Genomic DNA, 21,729 nt, shown 5'->3' with positions numbered 1-21,729 from the left:
ATGATAAAAGGGAAAAGTAAAAAAAAAATGAATGAAAGAAAGAAATAAAGAACGAAAGAGGAACTAAGAAAGAGAAAAAAAATAAAAAGTGAAGGAAGAAGGAAAAAAGGGCTACAAAATAAAGAGAGAGAAAGAAAGAAACAGAGAAGAGATAAAATACAAAAGAAAGAAAAATAAAAGAAAAAGAACGAAAAGTCAAAAGGGAAAATAAAAATGAAAGAAAGAAGAAATGCATAAAAATAAAAATAAATACTTTTAAAAATAGAAAGAAAGAGAGGAAGAAAGAAAAACAAATAAGAACCTCAGAGAAGAAGAGAAGAGAAGGGAAAGGAATAAAGAAAAAAAATTAAGGTAAGAAAAATGGAAAATAGACAAAATAAAGTTATCTGGGCACGAGCAGACGAGTAAGACTCGAACTATGATCGAAATAAACTTCATATTAATGGTGAATAGGCATCATAATTACACAATCGGTTTCATTTGGGGGGGGAATATAAATCAAGTAAGCAGTAGTCAAGTTGGACATTACTGTTTATTTTGATGATTGTGTGAACCAAACGAATTGGCCGGCTGACATATTTTTTTTCTTTTTTCGATGCACCGATTTTGCAAAATCTGCACCAGCGCTCGATGACATTGATCGAACACCAATTTTACAATCGATTCGACTCAGGCTTATTCATAACCTAAAAGTTTTACACATATTTTGAGAATTATTCCAGTCATTAATCTGATACTTTTCATCATTATTGCAAATATCGCAGGTGGTCGTCTGAACCGTTGTATCACACATACGACAGTGCAAACCCGTTGTAGAGAAAATAGACTTTTAAAGTTTACTATAATTTCTACACATTGTTCCCCAGCATGCCAACATTTTCATTGCTAGAAAAATACATTTTTGAAAAGATCAAGACAATCACTTGACATTGATATCTTTATTTTTAATACAAATCCAAGGATCAGAGAAAATTTTGCAAGAGAGCTGCATGTACATGTACATGCTTGTAATTTCGGTCTGAGCGGTTTAGATTTTCCATGTACAAAAACGCCATAGGGATACAACAACCCTGAACAAGACTTCAATGCACGCAGTCAGTCAAAACGTATCGTATTTTCACGTACAAAGTCAATGCAGTGCCGATACGAAGGTCTGACTGACTGTGCATTTGCATATTAAGTGTGCGCAGCTGTTTGCTTTCCTACAGTACACGTCTCCTACAGTACACGTATCCCCCATGTGTCGGAAATTGTGTTGCCATGGTAACAATGTATTATATGGCGAAAATTTAGTAAAAATCTTGTGCAAACTTCTTCATCAGTTTTCTACCAATTGTCATAAAATTTTGCTCACACATTAGTTTTGAAGTAAAAATGTGCGAGACATCTTTTTTTTTTTTGTGTGTCAGAAATTGTGTTACCATGGTAACAACATTATTTGGTGAAAATTATGTAAAAATCTTGTGGTTCAAACTGCTTCATCAGTTTTTAACCAATTTTCATGAAATTTGGCTCACACTTTAGTTTTAAGGTAAAGATGTGCAAGACATATTATTACATGTGTCAGAAATCATGTTGCCATGGTAAGTGCATTTTTTGACCAAAAACCAAGGAAAACTCATTGCAGATCAAAATACTTCCCTCATTTTTGGCCAGTGCTTATGAAAGTTGGCACCGACATGGTCTTTGGGTAGAAACATGTAATACCCTTTTCCAAACGTATTTGGAATCATGTTGCCATGGTAACAACGTGTTATTGCCCCCCTTCCAAAAAAAGAAAAAAAATCAGGAAAACTACTTTCCCAGTTCTTTTTTACCATTACTCTTGAAATTTGCCACAAACTTTCAACTTGGGTAAAGGGTGGCATAATTTCCAGGAATTTTCGCGGTGGAAACTCTCCATGGGAATGAATGGGAATATTGTGAGGATTTTGGGAATTTGAAAAAGTAACAATTTTCTGATATTTTATATACAGGAATTGAAAAGAGTTCCCTGGCAGATGATGCGTGATGGTGCTTTGCCATCAAGTTTCAAGCCAAATAACATTTAGACAAGGCAGAATTTTAATGATTTCCATGTAAAAGTTGATTTATTACATATTAGTGGCTGAATGGTACGTGTGATGGCAGTATATGTACACTGCACATGCCTTGCATTCATGGAATGATGCCTATTGGATATTCTGATCTTGTTGCAGACGACGAGTGTAATTATTGTTGTTATTAGCATTATGTTATTACATGAAATCATAATTGTTTCATTTTTTCATAAATGTGTAAATGATGTGTCTCCATTATTGTGAAATAAGTTGCAGCAAGAAATAAGTAATGCACTTAATCAGTTGTCAATCCAATTATTTTAGTTCTTGGTAGGAAAATTTTGCATAAACCTAAATAATAAAATAAAGAACAAGTGGGGATATCACATCATCAGCCTACATGTACCTAATGAATATTCATGAAGACATGCCTTGAACTGTTTCACCGGAATAATGCAAATCTTTGAAATTCAATAACTTTATTATTTGTAATCCGATTTTGATAAAATTTTCAGCATTTTGCTCTGTGAATTTTATTCTATTTATTGAGATACAAATATCTTCAGCTCGGAACATCCCTTTAAGGCTAAATTCAAGTTCTAGTGGTATATAGTATCTCCATGAGTGTCTATCTCTGAATAAGAGCGCTGGTTCTGTCGCACATACGTGTAGGGCATACCTAGAGCACTGTCCTTGGCTTGGCCAGGTTTCTGTTCTCGCCTTGACTCTGAACTAAAGATTTTCATGAATACTGCAATTGCCTAGCTAACCCTGCTGTTTTGAATATATTCACCATTTATACGTGTATTTTTAATCCAAAAATAGCTCAGATATAACAAAAAATAACGTCTCTTTTGGCGTTGGTGACATTCATTTTTCTGCAAATTATACAAGCACATACTGTACGTCAGTCAATACAATAGAAATATGGCATCAATTAACTTTCGTAGCTACATGTAGCCCAAATGCTCAATTTTTTGCCCATTTTCATTTTTTTAGTGACAGTCATTTAATTTTGCCATTATACACAACAGAAGCACTGTTTGTTTTAATGGCAAGCTTACATGTATGGAGGTATCTGAGAATGTAGCCGAGTTTGACTGTTTAATACATTGCATTCCTCTTCTTGGAGAAAATACTAAAATTGAAAAGAATTTATGGAATAATTTCACACACACATAGAGACAGTGATTTTCCATAAAAAAAAATAGTCTTTTCCGCTTCTGAAAATCTGTAATTCCGTTTCAACTTGACCTAAAAATGGAAATTCCATTTTGTCACTGAAAAAGTACACAGCAAACGCCTGAATTCCATTTTTCAAAGGTGAATTTCATGAATTTTTACATGAAAATATAAGAACCAAACAGACTTTCCGTTTCATTTGTCAGTAAAACGGAAAATCACTGTCCCTACACATTTATTACTATGCATGCAGAGTAGTATAAGAGTACTTTCGGCAGGATTTATTTGTCATTCCCACTACAGGTTTATACCTTAATCCCTATAGTTAGGATTGTTTCCCTTTAAAGAATGCTTCAAATTGCATTCACAACTCAAAAGTGTAATTAACTCAAATGTATACAGGGCAAATCGAGTGTGATTTGCATCAATAATTTTCAGTTCCTGGCAATTCAGTATCCCTTGTTTATATGATCTAGGGTTTGTTTTACAGGGCATTATTGTTGCTATTGGAGACAACAATTGATCATTTTGGCCTTCATTTTATTCTGAAGTTGTTTAATAGGTCGTTCGTCTAATTACTGACTGCATAAGGTTGCACTGATTTGATTCACACAAATAGATGACTTCATCCATTCTAGAGCAATTCTGCACTCTTTCATTTGTGATTTTTTTTTCTTTCAGTGACACTTTTTTTTCTAGTTCTGTGAAAAATAGCTTAAACTTTGAAGGCAAATTGAAGGGAATTTTTTGGGTAGGCCTCTCACTTTACATCAACCCTTATCGCAGGAGTTATATGAAATAGAATGAATTGATATGGATAGTATTGTATCACTTACTACTCAATCTATTTAGATCCTTGAAATATATCATTGAATAATTTATGCTGGGAATTACAGGATGACGATGTTGGATTCTGTGTTTGCTCCAGGCTATCCCCAATTAACCCTCTAATAGCTAAGAAATAAAATGAAACCTCAAGGCGGTTCAAAGTTTCGCCCGATTCTGGTGCACTTTTAGTTTTATCCTGCTTTGCCCTCAATCCACCCGAGAAGGCATCTTCCCCAGCTTGCACGTGGACCCACATGCGGCAAGTTATGTGGGTGTTCAAAGGGATTGCCAACACCACATCGCCGCCCCCATCTTTCTTGTCTCCCATCAAGCAGAAAACGCAGCGTTTGCTTGTGAACTCATTTGCATTCGCCATTACTCCACTTGACGCTTCAACAGAAAGCACCAAATTGATGAACTCTTACATGCGTACAGTATGAAAAGTGTTGTGCACGTACATCATTGTCTGCAGAGAAGAGCTCTTACATCGAGGTACCTGGTTGAAATACAAGTTAGAGTCCTAGGAAACTGTTCATCTGTACATAAGAGGAGCCCAAGTTATGAACACGGAGTAGTTTGATCGTGGACTTGAAGATTGCATGAATTGCTACAGTGATGCCTATTCTTTCGTCTATCGCTGCTGAAGGGTTGGGCTGTGGTCTGGAGTACATGTACATGTATGTATGCTAGCTGGTAGTGTTTATGATATGAGCATTGAAAACAAAAATTATCTCTTACAAGTTTGCAACACTAAAGGCATCTCCTGATCAGTACCTTTTTCCCCCCCTTTTTTAACATTTTTTTATTTGTTGCTTTATAATGATCAAATTGTCCTGAAACTCCTGCTGCATGAAGTGATAAGTGATTAATTTGTGTGATTGTGTCATATGTGGGTTTTAAAATATTAACCACGGACCAGGAAGAAATAGAAAAACTGAATCACCTGAATGTTCCTGTTCAGTCGCTTGATATCTATTTCATATTCACCCCTACAGTGCAAACAGTTCAAAATAAACCACAGAGCTTGTATATTTTTGTTCTGTAAATCCCCTTTTCAGTACATGTATGGCTGGCGTTGGGTTTTCCTGCAAGTATTATGTCATCTTGGGAAGTAGGAAAGGGGATTTTTGTGGTTTCTCCTGGACAATAGGTGTTTGCATCTTGCCCATATATGTGATCCAATTATCAGGCTTCGCTATCGAATAGAATGAAACTATGCAAACCACAAAACATTCAGAAAAGAAATGTTAGTTTACTTTCCACTGCAGTTGTCATGATGTATGTCAGTATATTATCTCTTTGTTATGTTTTGAACATACATGTACATGTACAGAGCATTGTATTGGATATGAAATCATGCTAGAGGAGAATATTAATGGGAGGTGCTATTAATTGGGTACTCTGGCTTAAATAGTAAAATCAAACACGCAACAACAGCAAATGGAGAAAATTTCATCAAAATCAGAACTCTGATACATGTAGGCTATGCTTACAGTATACCATATTTATATTTTTATGTACATGTATTTTGGTGCAACATGTTAGCAGATACATTGTCATCCCCACTTTTATGCCTACATGTGCTCTTAGAGATTGTTCGATATTCATCAATATCAATTTAAATATAATAATTATGATAATAATAATGATAAAAATAATGATAGTAATAATGATAATGATAGTGATAATGATAATGATAATAATAGTGATGTCTTATTGAGCGCACACACCGTCCAGAGATGCCCATAATGCTCGCGCAGCAACAGTTAATAATAATAATATAATATAGGGTATTTATATTGCGCACATATCCACCTTGTTAGGTGCTCAAGCCTCAAGGCGCTCCTATATTACCCGGCTAAGCTAGGCGTTCATAGCGCACACAGCTTTTTAAGTTCCTTTGAATATAAATATTTTATACATTTATACAGTACAATGTATATAAACAAGTACAAAATATAGATATAAATGAAGTCGACAGAGGTAATGAGAGATTCAACTTTTGTGTGTTAATTTACAAAGCCATTGCTTGTGTTGGATCGTCCATTCTGGATTTGGCTATAGAACCTCCCACACATCGGCTTGAATTATTCATCCATTTAAATGCGATGACTTGTGCTGATCTACATGTACCGTACACTATGCAAGTTTACCAATATACATGTATACCAGGGTGTATCAACATGAGTTTGAACTAGCAAAGATATATAATTAACTTTTAACAGAGTTTTCTTGATAACTACCTATTTGGTATGATGGTATCTGATTATGTTTATTTTCATGTAAATTCATGTTCTGAGAAAAGGGCACTTGATAGGGATTACTGAATTTGTATTGTCATTCAATTGCATATTACAATCTACATGTACATGTTGGTGCTGTACATGTGATGTCACAAAATTACAATTTCTTGAGTTCATGAATTGTGTGTCTATGTGCAATGAATGCACAGGTGAAATGACTTTCTGAGAAAATTGCACTTTATGGAAATTGTATTACATACATGTGCATGACATTATTAAAAAGTAGTTGCTTTCATGTCACACAATAACATTCAATAAAAAAAAATTGATAAGTTTATCATTCTCTGATGGATTTGTGCCAAACCTTTCTCTCGGGCATGGTGGCTCAGTGGTAGAGCATCCGCTGCGTGAACAGGAGGTCGAGGGTTCGATCCTGGCTGAGTCATACCAAAAACTTATAAGTAATAATAAATTAACAGGGCTCCACACTAATCCTTTTTTTCTACTGGTCCAACCTGTTCATGTCGGACCAGTAGATACCCAGTTTTTCAATTATTTACTGGTCCAAATCTAAAATATACTGGTCTCCCAAAATAAGGAAAAATATGGAAAAAAAGACTTTGAGATTATTTTGCTGTCTTATATTGTTTTTATTGCCACAAATAAACAGTAAACACACAACATAATTCATGATAGCCATTTCTCAATTTTAGAGTCATTTTTTAAGACGCCAGAGCCATTTTTATAATTTACAAGAGGAGAAAATGTCATTAATATCAATTTGATATATTTTTTACTGGTCATGTAGGACCAGTAAATCTGGCTTTTTCTGAAAAGTTACTGGCCCAACAGCAATTTTTACCGGTATGGGACCGTCAGACCGGCGCCAGTGTCGCGCGCTGATAAATAATACACAGGATTTATATAGCATCTTTTCTGTTTTGATTAAATGCTGAAGGCACAATAGAAAACAGCAAGAACAAGAAGTAGAGATAAGTACAAGAAAAGGCACATTACAATAGAGGGAAAATACCTCTCTTCAATTCTAGTTTGGTTGCCCTTCCCTTGATAAATTGCAAAGTTTTGTACTACTGTATCTCCATTGCTTGTCCTTTGCTAATCTAAAAAGATAGTGAAATACATGTAGTTTCCCTAGTTTCCCTGTTGACTGCACAGTAGATCTGTGGGAGGTATGTGTACTAAGCCTTTCAAAGATCAAAGTAATTTGATGGGACTTGAAAATATCCTCCCGCCTCCAGATTCATTTCCATATAGTTTTGATAGAAGTGAGGGCAAAGCCCACAGATTCATTAAAGTAAAGTGATGAAGAGGAGAAAGAACCTGTCCATCTGAAGCAGTACAGAACTTGAGTGCGCAGGTAGCTACAGGTAGGGCTTCATACGGTAAATTGCCAATTCGTCTACTGCCAACTCGTCCACTCACCACATGGTCTACTTTCATTTAGTCTAATGCTATTCTGTCCAACATTTCGTCTAACAACCATTTGGTCCGATCATCACTTCGTCTAATCACCATTTTGTCTATTACCACATCGTCTCATAACCAGTTGGTCTGATATCCATTTAATTTTCTTTCATTTTGCACAATTTAACACTTAGTCCAACTAGACCAAATGGTATGTGGACTAAATGGCTATTGGACCAACTGGTTATGAGACGGAATGGCATTAGACTAAATGAAAGTAGACCATGAGGGGAGTGGACAAACTGATGGTAGACCAAATGATAGTAGACAAGTTGGCAATTGGACGAATTGGACATAAACCCTCCAAACAACATGTATAGTGGCAGAGGTCTACAGTGCGTCCCAAAAAAAACTATACACTTTTGAAATGGCTGCCAAAAAAAAAGTGTAGCACTTTGGGGGAAAGACTTATATAGATATGGAAAGCCAATAAAGTCAACTTTCAAATGACACCAAAAAGTTGGAAAACTATTCATGCTTGAGCGAGCACTGCCCACTGAAACAAAGGGTATGAAAATTAGGGTGGGCCGGAATTAGCCTTACAGTTTTTTTGAGTGGTTAGTCTTTTGGAACTTGCTAAGCTAAATTAATGAGTGGTTTGGTTTCTTAGGCAGATTTCATGAGTTACTAAATTGAAATTTGATGCATGAGTGAACAGTAATTGTAATTTTAGTGTAGCATATTCATCTTGTGGACCTCAGAAGTGTACTCGTGAGAGTCAGATTAATGTGATGGTATACCTGTTGCAAGCAAGAGGGCAAGATATGCTATAAGACTTGGTTAAAAGGGCATTCCTCTTCTTTTTGTCCTTTTACAAATTAAAAGTCATATGTACCCTCCCCTCTCCACCTCCATTTCCCAGCCCCCCCTCTCTCTCTCTGTCTCACTTCCTGGATTGTAGCCTATTCAAAACTTAACTGCCAAGTGACCGGTGGCTGATGGTCAGTTTTTTTTATTTGAATGATTACCAAGAAATTTAATGATTATGATGACTAATTAAATAATTTATTGAAAGAAACTGAATGTTTGATTGATCACATTGCACATTGAATGAGTTGATTTACTGATAAATTGATGATTAAATGATTGATAGGAAAAAGTTGATGCCCCAATTCAGAATTAATCATTAAATCAACATTCTGTTTTGGACTTCACGCGTACATGACAATAGCCATCAGTCTCTCAACAGGAGGGGTGGGGGTTGAATGTTCTGTTGACCCTTATTCCATCAACTTACTTCTCCCACTTAAGTCCTATCTCACCCCCTATTCTTCCGACTCCCATAAACACATAGCTGAGATCCACATGATAAAGTTGAAATGCTGCCCAAAAAGAGATCCAAATGATAAAGTTGAAATGCTGCCCAAAAAGTGTAATTGGTGTTCACTCATGCATTAAAGTTCAATTTAATAATTTATAAAATTTGCTTAAGCAATCAAAACTGGTCACGGTTGATCATTAATTTATCACAACGCCCTTAACTTAGCAAGTTTGAAAGGATTTGCCTCTCAAAAACTAACATAAATTGGAAGGCTAATTCCAGCCCACCCTAATTTTCATACCCTTTGTTTCAGTGGGCAGTGCTCGCTCAAGCATGAATAGTTTTCCAACTTTTTGGTGTCATTTGAAAGTTGACTTTATTGGCATTTCATATATGTAAGTCTTTTTCCCCAAAGTGCTACATTTTTTATTTGGCAGCCATTTCAAAAGTGTATAGTTTTTTTGGGACGCACTGTAGAAGCAGGAGGATGTCGGGTACATCATAATGAAGCAAAATATCTGCAGTTTATAGAAATTTGAAGGGATTTTTTGTTGTTGTTGAAACATTCCCATTTCGCACTATTTGTTGAAAATGTTGACTGGATGATGACTGTAATTTACACTCAAAGCCCAGAAGCATTTGTGAGGTCCCCCAAATTGCATTGCAAAACCACTGTTTAAATGATTTAACCTCAAATACCTTATATACCAAATAAATTCTTATGATGGAGTTTATTTGAAATGACCTTGCAAATCACTTCCACGTGTACATGTATGACCTGCCTTTATGGCATACATTTATGTTGCTTCTTAATTTTCTTTGAGGCCGTTATCATTACGCTTTCTAAAACTAGTTTACTGGAAACCGATTCAGGAATCCAGTTTGGAATATCGCTTTGCTAGCGTTCCCACTTGATCACACGAAAGTCGTTTTCAAAATCACTTCACGTAAAGCGATCTTGTTGCTATGGAAACGCTCTCAGTGGGGTGACACGTTTCGAGCAAAATTTGAAACTGCAGCGTACACATTCTACACTTGTCGTGTGGAGTAGCGCGCTCAAAATGTGTTAAGAATGCTTCCCGAAGAACGGTTGTGTCCTCACTTACGTTAAAACCAGTTTAACAAGGCAAAGCGATCTTGAAAACTATATCGTGAGGTGGTTTTCTGAACCGATTTGGAAGATCACTTCCAAGATCACTTCGACCGTTCCCACTACACGTTAAAGCTAGTTTCCAGTAAACTAGTTTTAGGAAGGTAGTGAGAACGGTGTTCTATCTAGTTGCTCAAGATAAAGTAAGTTTGGCAGTTATTTCTATGTGCCTATCGCTCATTGAATCTGAGATATAGTATCTCAAAAGTCTCAATTACTGTTTGTGTGGTTCTACGAATGTGTGCTTGTTGTACGCTTTAATCCTAAGAGATTGGTCGACGAACGTGTACTCAACATTTGCATTAATCACCATGTTTCTCTTTCAAAGTGATGACAAACGAGCATTCCAGTTTTCATTTCTAAACCTCACTAATATGGTTCTACTTATTAATTCTTTTTCTTCCCTGTACTTTTCATTCATTGTTTAACTTTGAATTTGTTGAATTTTCATTTCTTGCTCATGGTCCATGCTATCTTGTACACGTTTCAGGAAGAAAGTGGTTGACCCACAAGCCTCTCGATAATGGACACTGTAGGTGCATGCTCCAAAATGTACAATTTATCCCTATTTTTATTAAGCTCTAATGTGGTAACATTCTTTCAGTCAATGTGGTTCCTGATTGTTGTTGATTGACCAAGGTATTTTCTGATTTAATGACTAATGAGAACAAAATTTGATTATGGTTTTAACAACATCTATATTGTGATGCCAAGGTATTTTCTTTATTTGCTTCCCTAGACCCGTGTGTAGACTGATTCTTTGATCATACAAGCACTCTAAATTGGGCATGTTTTCATATGTTTATGGTCACGTCATTGATGTATTTACAGTATACATGTAGGCTGTAGTGGATAGTGGGTAAATATCCTATTGTAATGACAAATGAAAAAAAATTGCATTCGTAATAATTAATGTAATGACAAATGAGGACAAAATTGAGTTTGTTTTTCTATTTTCATACTGACTCCCTAGTAGATTTGTACATTACGTGAAGCTGATGTACCACTATATATGTTCTTGAGAACAATTTCACCATATAGAAGTTCTGCACATTTTTTATTCGTCTTTATATCCATTTCTTTGTAGGAAAGAGATCTTTGTGAACTCCAGCGTTGATACATCCCCTCCCAACCATGCCAGACGGTTGAGAAGTCCAAGCTTAGAAACTCCCAGGATGACGGAACCCAGGGAAGGAGGGAGTCCGGCCGCTGACCCCTACGCGGAGGTCAGGGTCATTGACTCCCAGCTACAGCACTTCAGAAATTACTTTGATGTCATCCAGGTAATGATGGGAGATCACTTTTCAAATTTACTGAATAGGGATTAGATAATCCATCATCACCAAGGTCATTTAATTAGATGCCCTTTTTAATTTGCCTCAATGCCCCTCTCATTGGCTTGGGATATGGTTTTCTTCTCCATTTGTTCTGTGATACAGAAATGTGTGTGATGGAAAAATGGCCTTAACCCCCCAAAAAAATTAGTATAAAAAAAAAGAATATTTTGAATATGTAATTATGTACATGTGCAGTATGTCATGTTTTACAAAGAAATGATGTTTATCTAGGATTTCAGCCATGTCGATGCTTGAAATAGTTTAAGTAAAGTATATAGCAAAATAAAAAAGAAATATTCAAGTATTCAAGTTTAACAAAAGCATGTCAAGAAAAATTCCATTATTGAACTTTGATACTCACAATGAGTGATTTAACAACTTTTAGCAAGTGACACATGTACTTACCGTGCTACCAGTAATGAGAATGCGAATGAATACATTGCCAGCTACAAACTGTACTATTAATCATTCATTATTGGAATTAATGTATATGTTGTGATATTCTTTGCTTCAGGTCTTCAAGTGCCGTATCTGCTCCTTCTGCAGTCCCCTTGAACATGTGATAGCCAGTCACATGTCAGAGGTCCACTTCCCACGCCGATGCTTCCTCTGCAAACAGTGCCTCTTTGTCTTTGAGGACCGTGCCCAGCTGAACAGCCACCTCGACTCCGCCCATGGAACGCGCAGCATTGCAGTCTGCTTTGGAGAGTCTGGACCCTTTGTCAACTCCCCACCGACCTGGCATGCAGGCATTGGAAGATCTTCAGAGGACGATGAACAGCTTTCAAGACAGAGCACAGAAGAACAGCCAGAGAGTGAGCCGAATAACGGAAGAGTCACATCCAGTACAGGGAACCTGGCAAATCTGCCAGATGATGGCCAAATGGTAGGCATATACATGAAATTGAAATTGAAAAGGTTTTATTAAAATTATTGCACTTTGCAGCCAAAAGGCTGAATTGTGTACAATTTACAGGTATATATACATAGAGTGTACAGATTTAAAAACATCAAACTTGAAATGATGACGAAAATATAATGCAACTTAATATATTATGTATACTAAAAGGAAAAGATGAAGTTAAAAAAAATACAAACGCTGAAAGGTGGTGGTGGTGGAAGGATGCTTATTGATAAACATCTTAATAAAAACTTAGTTTTAAGCAGGAACAAAACGAAAGACAGGAGGGTGTCTGGGGACGAGCGAGCAGTCAAGTCAATGCACAGCTCCAGCCAAGGATTGCTAATCCCACCACAACACCATTCAACCTGAGCAATGGAATTGTTTATTCAAATCCATCGCTCAGGTGGAACTTTTTAGGGTCAGCTAACTTCACCGGAGCTATGCATTAATAGGGCCGACAAACAATCACTTTCAAAACAAAACACACTCACATTCATACCACGCTCCTCATTCATTCAACAACCATAAAGACACTAAGTCAAACAACTGAACTCACCCACCCAGCAGTCACCCCTCGCACCTTGCACTCATTAAGCATACGGATTAAAAAATTATTAAAAAAAGGTATGCGGGGGGGGGGGGGGGGGGGTGAGTGATCGCTCGTCCCAAGAATCCGTCCTGCTCAAACCTGAAAACATTTACTTTAAATATAAAGGATGACGTAGTTTGTAAAATGATATAAATGTCTTCCACCACATACAGAAATTTTGATGAAAATTAGTGAAAAAACTTGTATAAAAATCCAAACATCGTTTCCTTTTAGTTGTTACAATGTGAAATACATGCATTAAAAGCATTACAAAAACACCTGTAAACCTATTCAATTATGTTTGAGTTTAAAAAGTTCTAAAAATTGTAAAATTGTAAAAATTTTCATCACAAGCTTATGAACTAATAATAATAATAATAAATTGGTATCAGGCGGGATGTATATAGCATAACACGACTTGCACAGCTGAGGTTTGTGTGTATATCAACCGGGTAACAAAATAACTAGTCAAGATCTAAACGCCGGCAGCCGTTCCTTGGCGGAACCCCACGGCCACCCGTCCCATACTGCGCGTGCACCAAACCCGCCCAATCCTCCCACCCCGCGCTCTCTGTCACAAGAGTGAAAAGTAGGAGGGCGAGGCTCCCGTGAACGTACCACGTGGGACCGGTGACCGTGGGTCTCCCCAACGCCCAGCAACCAACATTCAGATCCTGACCAAGGAACAATACAAGCTTATTTCAAATTACCGTTTAGTAAATTTATAAAGGAAGGTAATGGACTGTTTAGAAAACGTTTGGTTTTACAATGAAACTGACGATATTTAGGTCTTCTCAATGAGTAATCAACATCGTTGTTGAGAGGTAGCCAATGGTTACAAAGTGGACTGTTGGCAAGGGATACAGCAAAGTTCATACACAATTGTTTTCGTCTTTCAGATAAAGATTGTAAAGAACACACTTTCAAAGCATTGGTATAATTAGTGTATTCTTCACCTAGCATAATTCTGCATGCTCTTGACTGTATACGTTCTAAACAGGAAATTTGGTCTTGTGTTAGGTTTCCATTAAAAACTGGTACTCCAAAATCCAAAATTGGCCTAATGTAACCCTTATATACAGTTATTAAATCGCAAAGTGGTAATTTATACGTTTTGAGACAACAAAGCATATAGAGTTTTTTATTACTACGACGTAATAGGTCTGAAATATTACTATCCCATTTTAAGTTAGACTGAACAATTATACCTAATATTTTAGCTTCTTGCACTGTTCTCAAGCATTCATTTCCAATGAAAATACGACTTTGATCAACAATATTTTTAGAGAAAGTTATATGCATGCACTGACATTTAGATGGATTAAGTGTCATGTTATTGCTAACAGACCATCGGTTAAATTCAGCAAGCGTGTTTGGTAGTTTGGATGGTTGTAATTGTACGCGACTTTCAACTAGTGTGAGATCATCAACATATTTAAAATATGGAACTTGAGATTTTATACATGCATCATGAATCATTATTAGAAAGAGAATAGGCCCAAGTTTTGTACCTTGAGCTACACCTGCATGTAATACATTTAGCCCAAAATTATTGGAAGAGATTTGATTCAGGGGGGTTAAGCATGGACTATGCAACTTTTGTGGATAATTCCACTTAATTCCGCGCTTGCACTGCAAAAAACAATAATAGATTTAGCTCATTTGACAAAGTGCACTGAATATGCACTTGTTGCTTTGTTAGTTCTGTTCATATAAATTAAGTAGCCCAAAGCTGTAGTTAAATTAATTCAAATAAATCTAAGCAACAAGCTTGAATTTAGAACCCTTCTTCTATAAGCACACATTTATTATTTGACCTCTCTCAGTGTATATGCTGAATTTTGTGAAGTGATGCCCAAAATTTGCACATAATCTATAGTTTAAACCCCTTTTGAGGATTCAGGCAAAAAAAATTGTTTATGTGGTGTTCATGTGCTATGATATTTTCTTCCGTCTATTATTCTCTACATTTTGCGTTAATTCATTCCTGGTTATCATTAGATCGTAAACAGGGAATGATGTTTAAACCCCTTGTTGCTTCCTATTTTAAATTTAAATATGAATGCTTGTTAAATGAAACAATAGGCTTTAGGGAGGTGATTGTATATTTTTAGTTGAACTTGATAGGATTGTCCCCACTGAGGCACTGACTATTTATTTGTGAAAAAATCATCCCATTTCCTTATAGGGATGAAAACTTGTCAGTTTACAGGGCTTACATGTTGAAAATATATTTTTCATATATTTTTTGTGTGTGTCAATGGGCAAATTAGTGCAGGGCGGATGGATGTGATTTTGCATAGAGTGCTAGTTGGAAATTGGTGCCTGCGGGTACTGACTGCCATATTGAAAATGCTATTGTACATTGTAAGCCAATATTTATTGAAGTAAAATTATAGATGAAAAATGAAAAATCAGAGAATTGCAATATTTTATTATTTTTTACTCTGTTGCAGGAACGTGGTAACAGTGCTTCATCTCTGAGTGTTCCTACGGAAGGAGAGTTCTTGAGGGGTACACCTTCTGCAAGTGAAAGCAGGCAAGAACAAGTCCTCTCCAGGGGTAGTTCCTGCAATCCATCCACCACAGACCAAGACCTGTCTGCAAGTACAGAACCAATCCAAACACCAATTTTACATCAAGACAAAAGTGTGGAACACACCTCAAGACAAGCCTCTGAAGAATCACCAGAACGACCTGGAATGGAGACTCCGAAATTGAGTGAAAGCACAAAGGAAAGTTACATCAAGACAGAGCCAGTCAGTCCTGTAAGGATCATGTGCCCTAAAAGGAGACGCCTGCTACAGGCCTCTTACTCTGGAGAGTCAATTGATATAGATGTGGAAGGAAAAAACAGTAGTGAGAATCGGTCTCAAAAGTCTCAATCAGCTGAGCCTCATGGTAACCCTGATGCCTGCCAGCAGGAAAAACATTCTGCTTCAAGTCCAGGCAACAGGAGATCTTCAATATCAGGTGGGAGAAGTGGTGGCCCTGGGCGCCGACCAGAGTCTGTCCTGCGTGGCCTTCTCAGGCGACAAGATACGATTGAGGATATTGAAACGGAGGACTTGCCGAATCCTCCAAGTGATACTTCACTGCCTTCCGGTGGCTCAAATTTGCCTCGTTCAATGAGCTTGACAGATCGAACCACACCAACAATTCCTAGTACACTGCCTCGCCAAAGTTCTGAACCTGTCGTAAAACCAACAGAACAGCTTGACCAATCCCCTGAAGGGAAAAATTCAGAAGAGAGTAGTCCTGGATCGGAAGAGAGACAGGGAAATGAGTCAGGTTCTAAGAATATGTTACGCGATCTTGTTAGCCGAGCAGTAGCGGAAAAGAGACCCGAGGGGGTACAGCGGAGAGGTTCAGAGAGTATTATTTTCAGAAAGACTGGAAGCATTGATGAGACTTCTAGTGGTCAACCGGCCCCCCGCAGCCATAGGCAACGTAGCTACAGCTTGACAGAGGGGGATGCCAGGCTTCCACTTAATGGACTAAACCCAGACTTCCAAGTGAACCAGCAGGCAGATGCTAACCGTGAAAAGGAGCAACCTCACGTACCTACGAATTACCAGGCAAATGACCAGAACTCCCCTCGCATGGCTTACTGGCCAAGGTATTCTGGTCTTGTTCATCAGCCTTTTGCAGTTGACAATGATCCAAGGAAAATGTGGCGCAGTTTACCTACATATTCATCACAGGCTAGTGTTCAAAGTGAGCCTTCTGTTCCGTCAGGGCCAAGCTCTGATCATGCTAAAGGTGTTCTGCCAACGCAGATGTCAGAGGACTCATTTCTTTACAATTGCCTGAGGCAGCCAGGCAATGTTGGACCCAGACGGAAGAGAAGTCCAGCTGCCTTGAGTAGTCAGCACTCTGCAGATGGAGTCACTCCAAATTGGACAGGCCATACTCAGTATAATGAGGCTGGTAGAGTACCCATGATGGGTTATCAAGGAGCTTGGCCACATTATCATAGAGGAATGCACCACCACCACCACCATATGCTGATGAGACAAAATGCTGATGACAAATCTGCTTCCCCAAGCATTTCATCCAGCACATCTCATAGACTTGGACTCAAGCCAGACCATTTAATGTATTCCAGTTTGGAAAGGTCTTTGTCCCAGCATGGAAGTGGAGAAATGCGGAGTTTTGAGAGGAGGAGGCCTCCAATGTTGGAACATGGTGGCAGCAGTGAGTCCAGTCAAGAGCTTGTGCAGGTTGAAGACATTACCCGTCAGGTTCACCGTGCCATCAGTGGCACGTCTGGACTCTATTCCACAGAAAGAGCAGCTGTAGCCTGGAGTGACCAGTCCTCTGGTAATAACACATCGCTGGAAGAACAGAGCTCCAAGGACATGGACAAGAAACGCAGCAGAAAGTCCACCTTCAATATATACCGAGAGATTCCAGAGAGAAAGCGCAAGTTAGACCGCGACGAAGAGGAGCGCATTAAAAGCAGTTACAATCCAGATGGTAGCTTTGATTATTTTTCACTGACAGGCTGGAAAGCGTACAAGTGCGAGTTGTGCAAGAAACGGAGATTCAAGACGGCCTCTGAGCTCGAAGAGCACAGGCGTCGTAAGCATTCCCTTCAGCACACCCATGTAGGTAATGCTTCGTCATCATCTTCATCGGGTGTTGGAGCGTCTTTAGATGATGGCTCTAGTAGTCCTCAGTTGACATCCCAGCTTTCCAATGGATGAAGGGCATCATGCCGTCTTACCAAAGGTTGCTTTATCAAGGTGATTTGTTGTTTTGTATGCCTGCACAGAAAAGGTTACATGTACCTTTCTACAATTTGGTGTAAACACCAAGATGAAAGCAAAACATTTTGCTGAGGTTTGTATTGATTGGTGCGAAGAAGGTAAGAGATCAGGAATGGGTCTATGCTGCTTATTTTTACATTGAGTGAGGTTGGCTGATTCCAGGCTCATTATGGAAGCATATGTATATGATAAGAACAAGCTTAATGCTTGAACCAAAATAAGTATGTGATGTGTGCCAAGGATGTATTTTTTTATTATTATTTTAAGCATTAGATACTCCAAGTGAATGTACATGTAGTTGTGTCCTTTTTATGATGAGTGTAGAGAGTAGATGTTTCTTTTATAGATGTATTATCCCAGTGATCTACTTCATCTAATCAGACAAGGTGCAATGATCATTATTAATGTTTGAAGCAAATTTGTGTTCTGTGCAATGCCAGTATGGTCCAGTGCTTGCACTATAAATATATTATTCTAATTCTTAATTCGTTCTTTTCTTTTCATTGTACAATCATGTTGTAGGAGCTTTCACATGTCCTTAATTCATCACAATTTGTGTACAAATGTACATCTAAATGTTCCTAGAGTAGAGTTTATGAAATTGTATTTCTTGTCTGCACTTGGTCTCTATATTACTATCTGGTAATTATAATTAATGGTCGTTCAGAAGATTGTAACAGTGTATGATGTAAAGCAATGTCCATGTTTGATATGTAGATTTTTTTTTTTTTTTGTATTTAAGTAATTTTGTGCCTGATAAAGATGCTTTTTATAAAGAGAGCATTAGAAAATTTGCAGCTGATAGGGTTGAACCAAGATATATATTTTTATGACATACTGAAGATTTTTTTTTGGGGGGGGAGGGCAGGGCACATATTCAGTTTGTTTGACAGCTTTCTTTTATATTTTTTTAAAAGTTGGCAGTATCTGGTATAAAATGCGGAATTTTACTCTTGCTCAAAGGTCAGCACATAATGGCATCTGTCTAACTAGACTGGCTAACTTCTAATGAACTACTTCTACTTAAATACTTGGAAATCAACGACGGTGTATCATGATGGGGGTTACATGTGATTGATTATTATAGTTTGTTCTAATGAATGCTGCTGGAAAATATGATCATGCTGCAAATCGTGCTCGCTGTAATCCACAAATAGTATTGATCATGGTTGTACAAATTTCTGTCTAGGGACCCTTTGGATGTCTAATTTAGAGTATTGTCTTTGTGAACTTGTGCGATGTAGTCGTCTTTCACGTCTTATGTTTTGTGTTATCTAGCCTGTGATTCATAGGTCACTTATAGATCCCCCTTTGAGAAGATGGAAAGAAAAATCCCTAATTTTGGGCTTATGTTATTCAGGCAAGCTCTACAAATAGATATTTGTAGAATAGTTAAATAGTCAAATTGTTCGAAGTTTAAGCTGCATTTAAAGGAATATTTTGCTTCTTTGTGATCAACACTGGGAATGTTCATGGTTGATTAAATTCTTTTACGTGTAAATGACTCCATATTCTTTTTTACACTATTTTAATCAAAAGTTAATCTTGTCCAAAGTGTCCACCATGTAAATCATGAGTGCCATATAGGAATCATTGCTATTTATTTATCATACATCATACGTATTTGCTGGTGTTATTTTCTCGAAATATATAAGATATTATAAGGGCTCACTTACACAGCAGGAAATTGTATTTGCATCCACCTTAGAAAGTCTTTAAACTACCTGGACCAGAACAATTCAAATCTTTTTAGTTTATGCAACTTCCACATCCCTATGTAGGACATTCCCTTTTCATATACTTTCATTTGAATTCACCCCCCTCCAAAAACAAATATCCATACAGCCATTTACAACTGTAATCTTAGTAGATTGTTTGAAAATGTAGTTGTGAATTATAAATCTTTGCAGAAACTGATTTCAGAACAATACTCTGGAGGGATATTTCTTTTATTCCTTTGCTTCTACCAAAAGTTAGTAGACAAGGAAAGGAGTGAAACTATTTCAAGTTTTTTTTTCTATGACCAAGATAACATTTTTGTTTTGATTTCTTGAAATAATCATTTTATGGAAGTACTAAAAATTATTCAATGGTTGACTAACTGTCATTTGCATTTATGCATAAAATGAGTTTGATTTTATTTTGTTTGTATCAAATGAAAGTACAGTAGACTTTTACTAAGGTGTAGTACTTTTGCTGTAAGAGTCAAAGTTTATTTTTTTCCTTCATGGAGGTGGAGACAAAGCTTTTTGGAAATGATTATTTGCTTATTGAAAATTTGTTGTTTTTCTGTAATTGTTTCTATTCATTGAATTCTATAGTATGAACAGAAGTACTATTTTGAATTTTTTTTTTTTAAACATATCAATGCTTTAGGCCTGCGATGCGTATGATTTTACGAAAGGAGATAAGTGGGTTAGCTGGTTCTACGCCCGCATATCTCCCAAGGAGGTTTTAGAAAAAAATAAAGGAATTGATCATTACTGTAAATATGCATGTACAAATTAAGAGCCATTTTGATTGATACTTCATATTTTTCAAGAAGTTGTATGATTTTTTTCAATGAGTAAATTTGTGACTGGCACTTTTGCCTTCTTTCTTATTCAACATGTATTTTTTGATGACAAAATATCTATATATAATTATATCTATATATCTATATCTATATATATTCCTTATAAGTTGTAAATCGTTTCACTTGTGCTATTTTTGTTTTGGGGTTTTGTTTGTTTGTTTGTTCAATGTGTGGTGAAGACGTCTAGCGTTGCCTTTATATATGTATATATGAATGTATGTGTATATTTTATAAAATGGCTTCTTTTGAAGTAAACACTTTGTTCCTATGGATTTGTATCCATTGTTTAGATAAGGAGTATCTATTTGGTCCCCCATGCCTACTTGTGTGCTTGGTAATACATGGTTACAGTTAAAGCCATCTTCCGGCATGCCCAGCTCGTGACATTATTCTCCCTACTGCATACTGGCATGCATTACAAGAAGAAAACAAAAATGATGAGACTTATAAATGTTTAGACTTCATCACTGTGGCATGTGGCCACTTTGTGTGAAGCAATTATGCTGCTTATTAACTTACTGGTTTATGTTTCGTGATGAATGACATGATTACTGAACGGAAAAAAGATTTGATTGGAAAATAGCATGTCAAAAATTGAAGGCGTACTTGATCCTGATTATCAAATAAACCAACACATTGTTTGAACTTGCTTGTCAATGCATGCACCATCCACATGTTGGTTTTACAGGTCGTACTGGGTTTTTGTTGTGCCCGATCATTTCTCCGGTAGGGGGAATTAAACTGCTGGAGACGGTTCAGTTTGCCTGCTTTGATAGTCCATAACACAAGCTTTGGTACCTACCTCACAAGAGATTCATCATCTTTTGCTTTTTTTATGACAAATTAAAAAAGACATTGTATGTTGATTCTTTGTGCTAATTTTTTTTTTGATAACATTTAATACAAAGTTAAAATATGTCTTAAAGCTTTAGACAAAGTAATCTTATTACGGTAAGTTTTATTGTATGGATTAGATTTTTTAAAACTGAATTTTGCATTTCTAATTTTTTTTCCAGAAAGTTCTTTTTTTATATGCTCACAACTGGTAATTTGGGATGGAGAACACCATTGTTCCTTTTTTTAAATGGTATGAAATGAATTTCGGTGAATGAATATAATTGCAAAGACAACTTTTCTGGAATCAGTTATTAGCAAATCTGAATTTGCCAATGCGAAATCACAATGGCTGAAAACAAAGACTTTTAGAAAGGCACGCAATGGAGTTTGGGCTATAAAGAAAAGTGACACAAAACCCTTCTTTTTTTACTGTGGTCATTAAGCCAAAGTTGAATTTAAATAAGACTTCTTGTCTGCTTCTGATCTCTAACTGGATGAAAGAAAAGGGAACATGGTGAGAAAAAAAT

General features: G+C 36.8%; 1 protein-coding gene across 1 annotated transcript; it reads left to right on the top strand.

Moving 5' to 3' along the window:
• Nucleotides 1-11,279: 11,279 nt before the first annotated feature.
• LOC129277557 (uncharacterized) lies at nt 11,280-20,248 on the top strand. The gene is made up of 3 exons (XM_054913720.2): nt 11,280-11,471; nt 12,040-12,411; nt 15,475-20,248. Exons 1-3 carry the CDS (start codon nt 11,364-11,366, stop codon nt 17,725-17,727), a joined length of 2,733 nt encoding a protein of 910 aa, XP_054769695.2. The 5' UTR covers nt 11,280-11,363; the 3' UTR covers nt 17,728-20,248.
• Nucleotides 20,249-21,729: the final 1,481 nt, after the last annotated feature.

Source organism: Lytechinus pictus, chromosome 2, assembly GCF_037042905.1.
Source record: "Lytechinus pictus isolate F3 Inbred chromosome 2, Lp3.0, whole genome shotgun sequence".
In the NCBI taxonomy this organism is placed as follows: Eukaryota; Metazoa; Echinodermata; class Echinoidea; order Temnopleuroida; family Toxopneustidae; genus Lytechinus; species Lytechinus pictus.
This window is presented reverse-complemented; position numbering and strand designations above follow the sequence as displayed.

Excerpts from the sequence above, each read along its gene's own strand:
- LOC129277557 (XM_054913720.2), top strand. The coding sequence starts at position 11,364 with ATGACGGAACCCAGGGAAGGAGGGAGTCCGGCCGCTGACCCCTACGCG. Across the intron at positions 11,472-12,039 it reads ATTACTTTGATGTCATCCAG|GTCTTCAAGTGCCGTATCTG; the intron begins GTAATGATGGGA and ends TCTTTGCTTCAG. Across the intron at positions 12,412-15,474 it reads TGCCAGATGATGGCCAAATG|GAACGTGGTAACAGTGCTTC; the intron begins GTAGGCATATAC and ends ACTCTGTTGCAG.